The sequence below is a fragment of the Taeniopygia guttata genome, chromosome 5, assembly GCF_048771995.1.
Source record: "Taeniopygia guttata chromosome 5, bTaeGut7.mat, whole genome shotgun sequence".
Classification (NCBI taxonomy): Eukaryota; Metazoa; Chordata; class Aves; order Passeriformes; family Estrildidae; genus Taeniopygia; species Taeniopygia guttata.
The window spans coordinates 39903463-39916469 of record NC_133030.1 but is presented as its reverse complement, the minus strand read 5'-3'; the positions used below and the strand labels follow the sequence as shown (position 1 = coordinate 39916469).

At 39.5% G+C, this 13007-nt stretch overlaps 1 protein-coding gene across 3 annotated transcripts in view; it reads right to left on the bottom strand.

The window, feature by feature from the left end:
* The window catches only part of LOC100225763 (signal recognition particle subunit SRP54), a 34452-nt gene extending 21506 nt beyond the window's left edge, over positions 1-12946 (bottom strand). The window contains exons 1-13 of one of the 3 annotated variants that reach the window (XM_072930211.1): positions 12773-12946; positions 10222-10356; positions 9293-9401; positions 7819-7910; positions 7145-7229; positions 5418-5522; positions 4236-4302; positions 4092-4149; positions 3253-3403; positions 2210-2358; positions 782-882; positions 591-677; positions 126-199 (exon numbers count right to left, since the gene is read on the bottom strand). In XM_072930211.1, coding sequence (XP_072786312.1) covers positions 126-199; positions 591-677; positions 782-882; positions 2210-2358; positions 3253-3403; positions 4092-4149; positions 4236-4302; positions 5418-5522; positions 7145-7229; positions 7819-7910; positions 9293-9370 — 1047 coding nt within the window. In that variant the 5' untranslated portion in view covers positions 9371-9401; positions 10222-10356; positions 12773-12946. Of the gene's footprint in view, positions 1-125; positions 200-590; positions 678-781; positions 883-2209; positions 2359-3252; positions 3404-4091; positions 4150-4235; positions 4303-5417; positions 5523-7144; positions 7230-7818; positions 7911-9292; positions 9402-10221; positions 10408-12772 lie in introns of all 3 variants that reach the window. The other 2 variants (XM_030274653.4, XM_002200516.6) reach the window with 2 other exon arrangements.
* Positions 12947-13007: the final 61 nt, after the last annotated feature.

Here is a 13007-nt window from a genome sequence, read left to right as displayed (position 1 = left end):
GTTAGTTCATTAGTTGCATACTGCAGTAGTCATTAAATAACTTCACCTTTTTAAAAAACAGAACACAGATTACAACAAATTTAAATTAAGAGTTTTAAAATAAAATTATTTTGGGGATAACTAACCAAGATCTGACTGAATGGTCCCATTTTCATGATGTTTTGGAATTGTTCATACATATCTCTTAATGTGAATTGACCTGAAGCACAACAACAAAGAAAAGTTAGAAGTCACACTAGCATTTTGCTCTTACTCTCCTTTTTTAACTAGCCTTTGTATTCACAAGGTAAATACTATACTACATAGATAAGTAGATAAATTTCTTCACTAAACAGTTTCAGATGGCACACATTGAACCATTAAGCTAGTTATTCTGCAGTTGTAGTCTGACAGACTTATAATTTGAAAAGCTCCATTTATTTGGCTGCCACATTTACTGGAGAAAGAATAACTATTCCTCACTGTGCACATGAACAAGTTGTTTGTGTCCACACACAGCACAAATTAACTCAGTGGTCTCTGTCACTGAGAACCTGCCATGGTCAGGTCACTGTAATACATCTGCTATTCAGACCTTGGGAATAACTTACCATGTTTTAGCTTTTCTATGAGTGCTTCATTATCATCCAACTTTAACTCATTTACTTTATCTATCAATCCTTCAATATCACCCATACCTGGATAAACAAAACATATCTGAAATTACCATTAAAAAATACACTCTGACTTTCTATTATCCAATTCTAAGCATCTTTTAAGTACAGTTGTACATTGAACATACCAAGCAGCTTGCTGATGAAAGGCTGTGTTTTAAAGGGTTCAAAGTCATCTATGTGCTCACCAGTTCCAATAAAAATAATAGGACTCTTTGTGGCAGCAACTCTGCAATAAAATATATTTTATGAAATGGCCTCTCAAACACCATCCATCTTTTATACTATAATCAGCTAGGCATCATCAACACTATGCATTCTGTCTGAAGTATCTGCCTTACTCCTCAAACTATTAATGAAAAAACACCCAGCACTTGGATGTTTAGCTCAGAGTAGTTAAAAAGATTTTTCTGTAATTAATACTTTATAAAATACAAACTCTTTTGGGAAAAATCAGAAATAGAGGTTGCTAATTTTCATTGCTGAGTTTATGAAACTTGAGAGAAAAGAAAGAACAATAAATAATCTCCAGTTTATCCTAACACTGGGATATTACTGATACATACACCGATACTAATGATAATACTGTCAGATGACAGGCATTGATTACAATTTCGTCAAGGTACCTCATAGCAAAGAATCTCATTTTCAACACAGGAAAAAGCTCAGACATAAGAAAACTCAAAACTTTTCCACCACACTGGCACTGTCTTTTAGATAAAACTTAAGTTTCCAGTCCACAGACAGTACAGAGCAAACACAGCACACTTAAAGCACACAAGCACATGACAACTCGAAAAAGAGCAAAATGAAAATACCAAAAGCTTTAGTCTTCCAACATTATGCTATAAATAAAGCAAAATACATATGGCAGTTTAGGAACTCTAACACTTCAGGTCAAAGACAGGAAAGGACTTAGCAGGTCACAGTCAGTTATTTTGACTGTTTTGACAAAAAATCTCAACTCCAGACAAACTGTATCATTGAAAGGAGTTGAAACAACCATATGAGGCTGAAGATATAGAATTTTCTGGTCACAACTCTGTCAAGATACAGCACATGAGAAGTCCAACAAGAATGGAATTTGGTATGACTGCAGGCAACTTTTCATCAAGTTTCTGGACACTGCCAATCCAGAAGTTTGATCTGCATTATAGTTTTAAGGTCACTAGATATGACGAGGTACAATTTCTCCCCTTTTGGAAAAAACTCTTGAGATGCAAAACTCTTAATTTAAGTCATATCTGTTGAGCCTAAATTTATCTTTCTGGAAAAATGCCTAACATACAATATGCAATGATTATTGCTTGGCGCCGATTTCAGAAGACAAAAGTCTGACCTGTGACAATATAAACTACTGTAGTGAAAATGCATCCTATCACTGAATGCTAATTTAAGTATCATCAACAGGTGATCCTACCCACCAGAAGGATAAGTGTGACTGTGACTGACTTACAATCTGTGCAGTGTGACAGTGACACTTCCACAGGACTAGCGCATTGCGCGGCTGGCTGTACACGGCCAGATGATGGACACTATCATAGCACAGTACTCACGCACTAAGAGCTCCGCCTCCTTTGGCATGTCCATCCAGCTTAGTAACAATAACAGAAGCTACATCTACTTTGTCTTTGAAAGCTTTAGCTTGAGCTTCACAAGCTTGGCCAATGGAAGCATCCATCACATAAACAATGTTATCTGGTTGCTAGGAGAAATGAGATACACAAAGTAATAATTTCCTACTCTCCTAAACAATTTTCATGCACTATTATTATTATTATTATTTAATAGGTTCAGTAGCAGATTTTACTGCAATAACAGTATTTAAAGAGCTGTATGCTAGAGTTTAAAACAGAACCACTGTTTTATGAACAGTATCATCTAAGGACCATGAAAAAATTGGATGCTGTATGACTATATGATTTATCTACAACACAAAGCATTACAGTTTAATAGGTTTATTCACATTAGTTATGATTCAAGTGATTTTAGCTAGTATCTTGAACCAACTAGATAATTAGAATCTATAAACATTTAATAGAAAACATCTTCTATTTGGTTTTACATTCAGATATTTAAGTATCCATTCCTCTAAAAATAAGTTAGCCATTTGCAGGAATTGTGTGGGAAGTGTCATATTGTCATGCAAGACCACAGAATCAAACAAATAGCCAGACTTTTTAAACCCATAGAAACAACAGCTTCATTTACATATCAAAACTGTTGAAAGTTATCCAATCATCTTCTCTGTTTCAGTGCAATTATTTGTGACACTCACAGAAAGTTTAGTATTCACAGTTAAAAGAAACCAGATCAGACTGGTTCTTTAATCTAGTTTTTCAATGCAAAGATCCTGAAAAGGAAATGTTAAAGCAGGAATGGCAGTCTGGTTATATGCAAGCATCCTTGAACAGAAGAATAGAAGAATTAAAATGGTCACAAAACTAACAAGCACTGGTCATTCAGCCTTTGCTTATTCACACCTGTTTGTAACTTCTAAATTACAAACAGGTAAAGCAAAATGCACACAGAACATTAGGATAAAGATTAATCAACTATCATCAATTGCCAAGTTACTGTATTTCTCAAAACTACTCACTATGGCATTAGCAACTTGTAACATTTCTTCAAACAAAGAGTCTTCTTGTTTGTGACGTCCACTTGTATCAACAATGATTATTTCAAAGTTTTCATTCTTAAATTTCTCAACACCTTCTGAGGCAATTATTACAGGATCCATTTCTGTATAACTGATCAAAAAGAGAAATAGATTTAGAGTTAACAAGTTCATAGTCAAATGACGAAATTCTGAATTGCCATTTGGGTTTCAAGAGGGAAATTTCCTCTTAGGTAAAGCAAAAATTGGTTAATAATCTGTCTTACTAAGCCATTTACCCTTACTGCTCAGTGAACTGAAGCACAAAGCCTGAAGTCTGTCTCACCTGCTGGAAGCTGCACTAAGTTCTACAAGACCCTCTCTCAATTAATATTTAGCTGAGCATCTAGACACTTCACCTCCAGTGAATCTTAGGGGAAAGTTACTTACCGCTTTATAAAAGACACTTCAGGTCCCCCTCTGTCTCTATTTGATAATAAAAATTATGCATCCAAAAACTATATCTTTTGATCTGTGAGATACTTCCCAAAAATCTGGCCATGTCTGGTAAAAGTCTGTGAATTGCTATACATTGAGTAAGCACTATAGGGAAGTACTCCTGGGCACCTGATCTCTTTGTATGCTATCCTACCTGCTACTCCTGGCAATATACTGAACTGGACAGAATTTTCATCTGATCAGAGCAAGTATTAATCAGAATATATTACTGAAATGAAAGCAATTAGGCCATGCTATATGGGGTTTAGTGCAAAATACTCAGAACAGAACAATATATAATTGGAATTGAATTGTTCTCCAAAGTGTTTCTGAAAAATGCTTACCTCCCATAAAAGGGAATTCTTGCTTTTGTGGCATTCTGCTTTAACTGGTCAAAAGCACCTGTAAGACAGGTATAGTCAAGGGACTACTTAAGGAAATCTACAAATATTTTAGATAGAGAACTACATCATCAAAGTCTGTGTTACCTGCTCTGTATGTGTCTGCACATATTAGACAAGTCTTCCAGCCTTTCCTCTGATAGAAGTAGGCTAACTGAAATGAAGCCCAAAACAAGCAGTTAAACTAAAGTCCCATTGTCATGACACTTCTAACAGCCTGAAGTCACACACAGAGGACACAAACTCAAGCCAGCCCTTCTATAACTAAGGCCATAGAGTAAGACTGCTCACAGTTAACATGGCCATTATTTAGAAAAGCATGTTATAAATATTTATTAATGGCAAGATGAAAACACCTGCTTGATTCTGCTTCTGATTTCAGTTTCTTGAAATGGCAATCTCTAGGAATGACTACAAATAACTTAAGTTCCCATTTTACTAACTCCTGAGCTCTCTTTAGTGTTAATACTGCAGACTGGACTAGCATGTAGAAACTACCCAAAGCAATACTTCAGTATCAAGTACCATAATGGCTACAACTTGTACAGCTCTGTTTTTGTACTTTCAGAGGAACAAAGGTATTTACATTGAAAGAACATGTTTTAAAGCAGTGGACAGAATCCTTAACCTTCCTACAACACTCAGCTTTACGGGTGCTATGTATATTCACAAAACACTGACCAAATACAAATGTTCAAAATAAAGTCCACCTACATAAGCACTAAGAAAGTCTTCTGAAATCAGAGCAGACTATACTGAGTATTTCACTATGTGCATCTCTCAAAAGGACATGGCAAAAAACAACAAAGATGTGTCTTTTTTCCACAGGATAATTTCTCCTAACAACCCGGAATGTATCAAGCTCTTTCCTGGGGTGAATGATGAGCAAGTCAAGAGCTTATGGTTTGAGATAAAAGGGCAGATTAGTGACGGTGATGCTGTTGTGGGTACTTGTTACAGGCCACCTGATCAGAAGGAGCAAGTGAATGAGGCTTTCTACAGGCAGCTTGAAGCAGCCTCAAAGTCATAGGCCCTGGTTCTTGTGGGGGACTTAAACTACCCTGACATCTGCTGGAGAAGCAACACAGTGAAGCACAAACAGTCCAGGAGGCTCCTGGAAAATGGAAGGCAGATATTACAACTTCCTGTCACAGGTAGTGGACAATCCCACAAGGAATGGTGTTTGACCTTACACTAAGAAACAGGGAAAGCCTTGCTGCAGATGTGAACATAAACCAAAAGCCATGCAAAGAGATCCACTGCACTTACCTTTGAACAAGTTGTTGTTTTACCACTTCCTTGCAAACCAACAAACATTATAATATTCTGTTTTCCTTTGGTAGGTGTCCATGCCTTGACTCCAGGATCTACAAGCTAAAGAACAAAGTAACACAGGTAACAGAACCAAATTTCAATAGCATGGTGTCCTAGGGTGACTGTTATGGTGTTTGTATCTCCAATCGAGTGTTCTGTTTACGTTTGATATTATGTTCTGTGCTTTCAGAACTGACTCTGAAAGTGAAGGTTTGTTTTGCCTTGTTATCATCTGGTTCACCTCCCCCCATGGTCTGCTGTCTAGAAAAGGCTAGGGCTGGCTGGCTGGCTTTGCTTTGCTTGCTTGGCTTGCTTGCTTTGCCTGCTTTCTTGCTTTGCTTGCTTCTGCTTTTGCCTAGTTAGGTTAGCTAAGCAGTCCAATTCTTTCCCTGGACTGTTGCTTTTTCCTTTCCTCTTCCTGAATACCATCCAACCTGCTCTGGACTGGGATCTGGGAAACACCAAGGAACACCAGGAGCCTGCATTTTGTGATCTGCAGCAGCCATCCCCAGTGCTGGAGAGCAATCCCCAGCGTCCAGACCCGGGCGACCACTCCCAGGAAAGACTTTCTGGATTTGTTCATCTCTTCAGAGGGGTGAAAGAGTTTTGTTGTCATCTGGTGTTGTTAATTGTTTTGGTGCTGGGGAGTGCTTTGTTTGTTGAATAAACAGGTTCTTTTCCACTTCTCTCTCAGAGGAAATTTTTCCCTGAACCAGGTGGGTGGGGAGGGGCCGTGGGGGTTTATTTCCTGGGGGCTCCTTTCAGAGGGTTTTCCCCAAATTTGCCCTAAACTAGGACACATGGAACAGTTGGTATCACAGTCACGCTAGGTGCCTGGTTTCATATTCAAAGGAGAAAAACAGTTTTTGCAGAGTCTCATCTTAATTTGGCTTAGATTTTTGCTGATTTACAATGAACAACAACAGCCCTTACAAGGTATCTATAGTATATAATGTTCTGCATAATAATTCTGCAACAATAGTGTTAATCTCTTTCTAACACCAATCACAGTCAGGATGGCCTGTATATATGGCACAAGAATAACAACCAACAGAGAAAGGTGACCTCCACCCACTCTTGCCACTCCTCAGGATGGGCTTCTTCCAGTGGGAATCCTACAGCTCAGAAGATTTTTTTAAGGTTGCTGCCTTCATTGTTGTGAAATGAGTACAAGGTAGATACACTCCTGAGAGCCACTACCCCTCTGGGCACAGACTACAGAAGAAAAAATGTTAATTGGAAAGAGGGCAGAATACAGATATTCAAGTCCTGATTTGACCAAGCAGGCAGATTAATGAGAAATGCTGCATTGAGCTGTTGGGTTGTTACTTATCACTTTTCCAAAGGCTTATAAGTAGTCTGAACATTAGGGTAGCAAAGCTGTGTTCTGGGACAACCAGAGGCAGTCTAGAAGCTTGCAGTACTTTATTCTTGTCTTTACATTTTAATTGATGTATAAGAACAATTGAACTTAAAGCTTAAACTAAAGTTAGTTTGAGATATGCCCAGGATGTAGTTTCAATGAGAATAGTGCTGTTTGCAGTATTGCAATTATGCTTTCACATCAGAAAGCACAACTGCAGGTACCACATAATCACCTAAAAGTTTGACTTGCTACTGCATTACTTCCAAGCCCAGACTGTACAAGGAAAGTGATGCAATGCAGAATTTTGAAGTCCTACCTTAACAAGCTCTTTAAAGACTGCATGCTGGATCATTTTTCTTTTGTTAAGGCCAGATGCCATTTCTTCAAGATCAATTGCAGACCTGAGTTTGAGAAAAGCATGAAACACTAGCATAAGTTAAAGCACCACTTGAACCTAGCAATAAAGTTTTTGCAATTGCAACAGCACCCTGATTTGTTCTGAGTTTTCAGATAGGATGTACTTAAGAAGTGACATGCACTGGAGACATGCTTATGCAGAGGACAAAGGTTTCTAAAATCTTTCAGACTTGCATGTGCTTAATCTAAAAATAGGCAAAGTAACAGTGCTAGTCACATACACAGGTTTATTTACAACCAGCACAGAAGATGTGAAGATGTGTCTAGGAAGTAATGAAGAACTTGTTTATCAGATGACTCAACTAATCACAGCAACAGATTTTTGAAACAAGCCTTTAACAGCAATAAATAGCTAAATTTGACCAAAGACTCTTCTGTTTTCATTTAGTTCAAACAGCTATTTTCCTGTTAAAAGTCAACTGCGTGTTTCTAAAAAAAAACCCCAATACATTAAGTTATAAATTAACCCAACATATTAAGTTATATATAAGTAAAAAAGTTGTTCTTTTGTAAACTCAAATTACAACTTTTACAAATATCAAAAGTTAAATGCATTTTGATTATTTCACTTACTTGACATTTTCTCTAAGTTGCTTCACAAGTTTGATATTAACATCAGCTTCCAGTAATGCTGTACATACTTCTTTTAACATAGCATTTAAAACCTTTGGAGTATAAAAGAAAAATCATAAAAATTGTTTTACAATACACAGATATTAACTAGGCCACTATTAGGTCAAAATAAAAACGTGAAAATCTATTTATGATATAACCATGGCTTTCACAAATTAAATGCATGTAGTCCTATTATTAAATCAACTGTCGCAAAAAAAGCCTGTGCATTTCTTCCTATGTAAAAACAATTTAAATCTGAAAGGAAAGGGCTCTCAATTGTAACAATTGCACTCCATAGAACACTAACACAAAACACTTCCTACTGCATAATGGCAAACAGCTCACACAGCAGCAAGAGACTTCCTGAACACCCCTCTGGCACTCCTTAGAGAGTGCACCAAAAAAATCTCAGATCACAACACCATTTCTGTAACAGCATTCCCTGGCTAAAGATGGACACCCTGCTACATGCATTTCCAAAAACTGGACTGCTGCTCTGATTGTATGCCTTTTAGGCAAGCAGGTGCCGCAGCTAGAAAACTCAGTTTATTCTGAGTTTTCAAAGTCTTGAACAGAAAGATTTTTCTGAAAGTAACACCTGGCTAAATGGCCTCATTTTCACATCTCCAGCTCTTGCAGGATAAAAGTCTCCATTGCTGAAAAAAATTAATTGGGCTGTATTTGATTCAATTAAGGATTCTTTTGTCTCCCAGCAGAAGATACATTAGAACATTTTCTCTATGCATAAGTTCTAACAATACAGCTCTCAATGAGCCTATTTTTTAGTTACTTTAAACCACCCATCTTTCCACCTGCAAAGAATTTCTAGCAATCTATGCACTCAGAGACACTTTGAAACCATCACATTAGTTAGTTTTTCATCTTGCATTGAACTCCTATGACAGAACACATTTCTAATTTCAAACTCTTATTTAGAGAAAATACAGGCCACATTAAGCCTAACAAAATTCCAGAACCACACACTGGTTTGAATATAAAGGCAGCAAAAACAACACATTCCTCACATTTCAGACAGCAAGGCTTACATTTGTTCTTCCACATTTCAGTTTCTAGCAGCCTAGCACACATCCCCACAGTCTGCCTGTGCACACACATAAATCAGAGCAGGCACCTACCTTCCACTCAAACTTAGGCACACACTGCCTCCACAGAACACTCATCTCCCAAAGTGCAGCCACCAGGCTCAAGGACCCTTTGACCATGGCACCCACTATGTCTGAGGTGACAACCCATGTATAAATATAGTTTTAAGTTCTGGCAATACTGTTAGGGGGTTAAAACCTTAACTAGAAATTTTACTTGAATGAAAAAAGCAGTCTAGGTAGCCCACTTCAAGGTTCTCATCAGTCTTTGAGAGCTTTTTCTCAGAACTTTTCCAGTGCTAGTGCCATCACATTAGTACACTACATACCTCTTCATTGATAATTGTGGCATTGCTCAGTGAACGCAAGGCTGAAGTTATTTTTCTTCCAAGATCTGCCAGAACCATTTTGGCGGCTTCAAGGATGACTCAGAAGGATCTGGAGAAAAATTAAAAAATAAAATTTTAAACTAGTTGAAGCTATGCATTCACAAATTAATTTTTCAAGTAAACTTTAGGCAAAAATCCTGCTTTGCATTCCAGAAAGTGCACAAGTTATACTTTTTAAAGTTATTTTAGGAAACATTGGCCTGAAGTTAATTTTAGGCAATCCTGACGGCCTACTTAAAAAGAGAGATACCACACTTCAATTAGGAATGATTTCACTGTGTAGAATAAATGTGCATTGAATTCACCACGGAAAAAAAACCAAACAAAACAGTCCAGATAGACCTCCAGAAAGAATGTGAACTGCTTTTTATCCTCTTATCAGCAATATGCTACATGACAGAATAAAATCTATCAGAACAGCCTAGAAACTCTGCAAAGTCTGTATGACCAGAAGCAAAATATTTTGGTAGCAAAATTCAACATTATTTATCCATTGCGTTTTATCCAGATTTCATTAATCAGGCTGAATTTCCCATTTCAGTAACCCTACAAACATACTTGCATTTTAATAAGCAAAATTCATATTATAGCTTTTAATGGCTGTACTGGAAAAACAGACCATTTTTGCTCACTAGAAACACAAATCTCACATATAAGACTAAAGCATACCATAACTTACACTTAGGAAACCATAAAAAGTTAATTACTCAAGGGTTCACATTCTAGTCAACATGCAAAACCATTCAGGAGAACACATGGTAGAATCAGCAACCTAAATTTCTGATTAAGGGCAAAACAAAACTTGTCTGAGGAGCAAAAAATTTGCAACACCACAGCTACTGCTGAAACGGAGCACTTCAAATACTTACTGTTTATCTTCCACTTTCAGTGTTGCTTTCCTGTACTCAGCTGAAACAACTTCCTTGCTGATAGCCCAAACTGGAATCTCACATTTGAGCTCCTCCTTTCAGAACTGAAAGCCAAATTCTCAATAATGGGAGTCTCTGTAATCAAAATAGATGAGAGTTTCAAAGATTTTTGCGACTTCCCCCTGCCTCAAATGAGAAGAAAACAAGGAAGAAAGGCCAGTCCATTTATTGAAATGAAAAATGCACCACTAGCTACATTCTGATTTTATTTAAGAGAGAGGGCATCAATGTGCCTAACAAACCCGCTCACTCTATGCACACATGGAGATTTATCAGCTGCACAAACCCCAAAAAGCACAGTTTAAAATGGTTTAAAATGTTTTTATGTTTATAAACAATAAAATATATATTCCAAAAGAGCTATAACAAGACACCCATGCAAGACAACCTCCAGATTGCTTTGTCTAATTGGTAGGTTAAACCAGCAACAAAACCCCAAAAACAACTTCCAGTCTAACCCACCCTCCCCTGATACTAAAGTCATAATGCAGAACAAAGTCTCCAGGAGCTTCAGAAGATGTAGGATAAATAAATCCCATGTAGGTACAGGAGTTGGATATGGCAAATGACACAAACATATTTACATATTTCAGACTTAAGATACGTGGAATGTACAAGTAAGGATATCCATTACAATGCCATCTCAACATTAATCTTAAAAATTAGTCTATGTTTCCTAAGGAACTCTGCCAGCAGACTATTTGCAAACTAGTACACTAATAGACATTTATGTCCATTTTCTTACGTTGCTGTAAGGGGATTTCTACATGTTATCTGAAATGGTAAAACTCCAAGGTTTCCTCACAAGGCATACAAGTCATATTACTGCAGAATAATTCTAAATAAGCATTATCATTAATAGGCTCTACCAGTCTCAGCAAAACAGGTGTTCAAAACATTTTCCAGGTCATTTTCTGTGATAATCACAATTTATAAGAAAAAACAAAGCACCAAACCTTTAAAAATAGTGCTGCACTTCAGTGAACTTTGAGCTGCTAAAACAGCAAACAATGACAAAACTTAACTATAACACTTAGATATAGCAGCTAAGAAATTTGATAGGATGACCAACATACAGAAGTCATATGAATACTAATTTAAAATTAGTTTCCAGATTTCTACAGATCTCTGTAGAACACAGAAGGCTAATTATGTCCTAATAAATGAATGTTCCCTCTGCAGAATTCCAAAAGCTTCTGACAGCCCTACAATAGGAATAATTCAAATCCTTTGCTAAGGAGAGGAGTTTAAGCATTTTCATATGTACTACTCTTACTAGCACATTAAGAAATCATAAGTCATCAGAATTTCTAAGGGCTGTCAAATACAGAAATTAACAGAATTTGTGACACTGGCCATCCAAGTTGACAGACACACAAGATGCTTTAGCAGGTAGCCAGCTTGGGTTGGCAGATAGCCAGAAGGGCATTAGCAGTAACTGCACTGCAGAAGGTGTGTGTGCTGGCAGCAGTAGTTCTGCAGAGTTTACCTTGAATGCAGCAGCCCCAAACACGCTGAGCAGGGCTAAACCCAGCTGGGCCCCAGGACACCGTGGGCTGCCTGGAGCAGACTCTGCGCAGTCCGAGTCCCCCGCATCAGCAGCAGCCTGGGCACCCCCACACCGAGCTCCCAGGCCATGGTGCTGCTGCAGCGCCAGGAGCTCTGCGCTTCAGCCACAAACCGGCATTCCAGGGACACAGCAGCAGCAGAAATAGCAAATGCCTTACTATGGCATAGCAAAGCAGCAATTCTGAGACAGACTGCTCACCCTCCCAGCATAAATCTCCAACCAAATCCATTTAGCTAAACTAGCAATCCTCCAACGTAGAGTGTTTTGGAAAAAATATAAGCTTAACAGATAACAGCAGTTTAAACAGCTGCTTTAAAAGATAGCAACTGCTTAAAAAGATAACAAGCAAAACAAACACTTAGAAACTGTAAAATAAACTTGTACTACATGTACACATTCATGGATTTAGACCAACTGCAAGTCTAAAACTATAACAGAGAAGTGCCTGTTTCACAGCTGGGAATGCCTTGAGCTACTGCAGCTACGCTCAACCTCAACTTACGAGTTTCCACCTTCTAAAATTACCCGGCTGACGTCGGGAAGGCGCCCCCAAGGCCACAGCAGGGAACGGCCGCCTCGCTCACGGCCCAATGCCCTCGTTTTCGCGTGAAAAACGATGAGGGCAGAGCCCAGTCTCTGTACCCGGCCGCTGCCTTTGCCGGGGACAGCGGCTGGGCGAGTCCCATCCGGTGCAGCGGGCGGCAGCGGCCGGGTCCGGGAGGCCCAGAACAGTCCCGCGGACTGAGCGCCCTGCGCGGCCCGGCCTGCCCAGGACAGACCGCCGCCTATCCCCGGGGTCGGCAGCACCGGCGCCTCCTCCTTCCCCGCTGGGACCGGGCCAGGACCCCTCCACGTCACTGAAGCCGTCAGGGGTCGCGGTCTCGCTTACGGAGCGGCCGCGGCGGCAGCGCGAGCACTCACCGGGAGCGCGGCGCGGGGCCGTGCCCAGCCCAGCCCGGCCCGGCGAGGCCGCCCGGCGAGACGCCGCTGGAGACGCGAAGAGCCGCGGCCGCCGCCGGCCAGGGAAACGTCAGCACAGCCGCCGCCCCACGGCCCCGCTGGCTTCCGCTTCCGGGACGTGCGCGGGCCCGCTGCGTCGTTACGGCGGCAGCATGTAAACACGCCGTCCAGCACGGGCCGGAATTGCTCCGCTCCG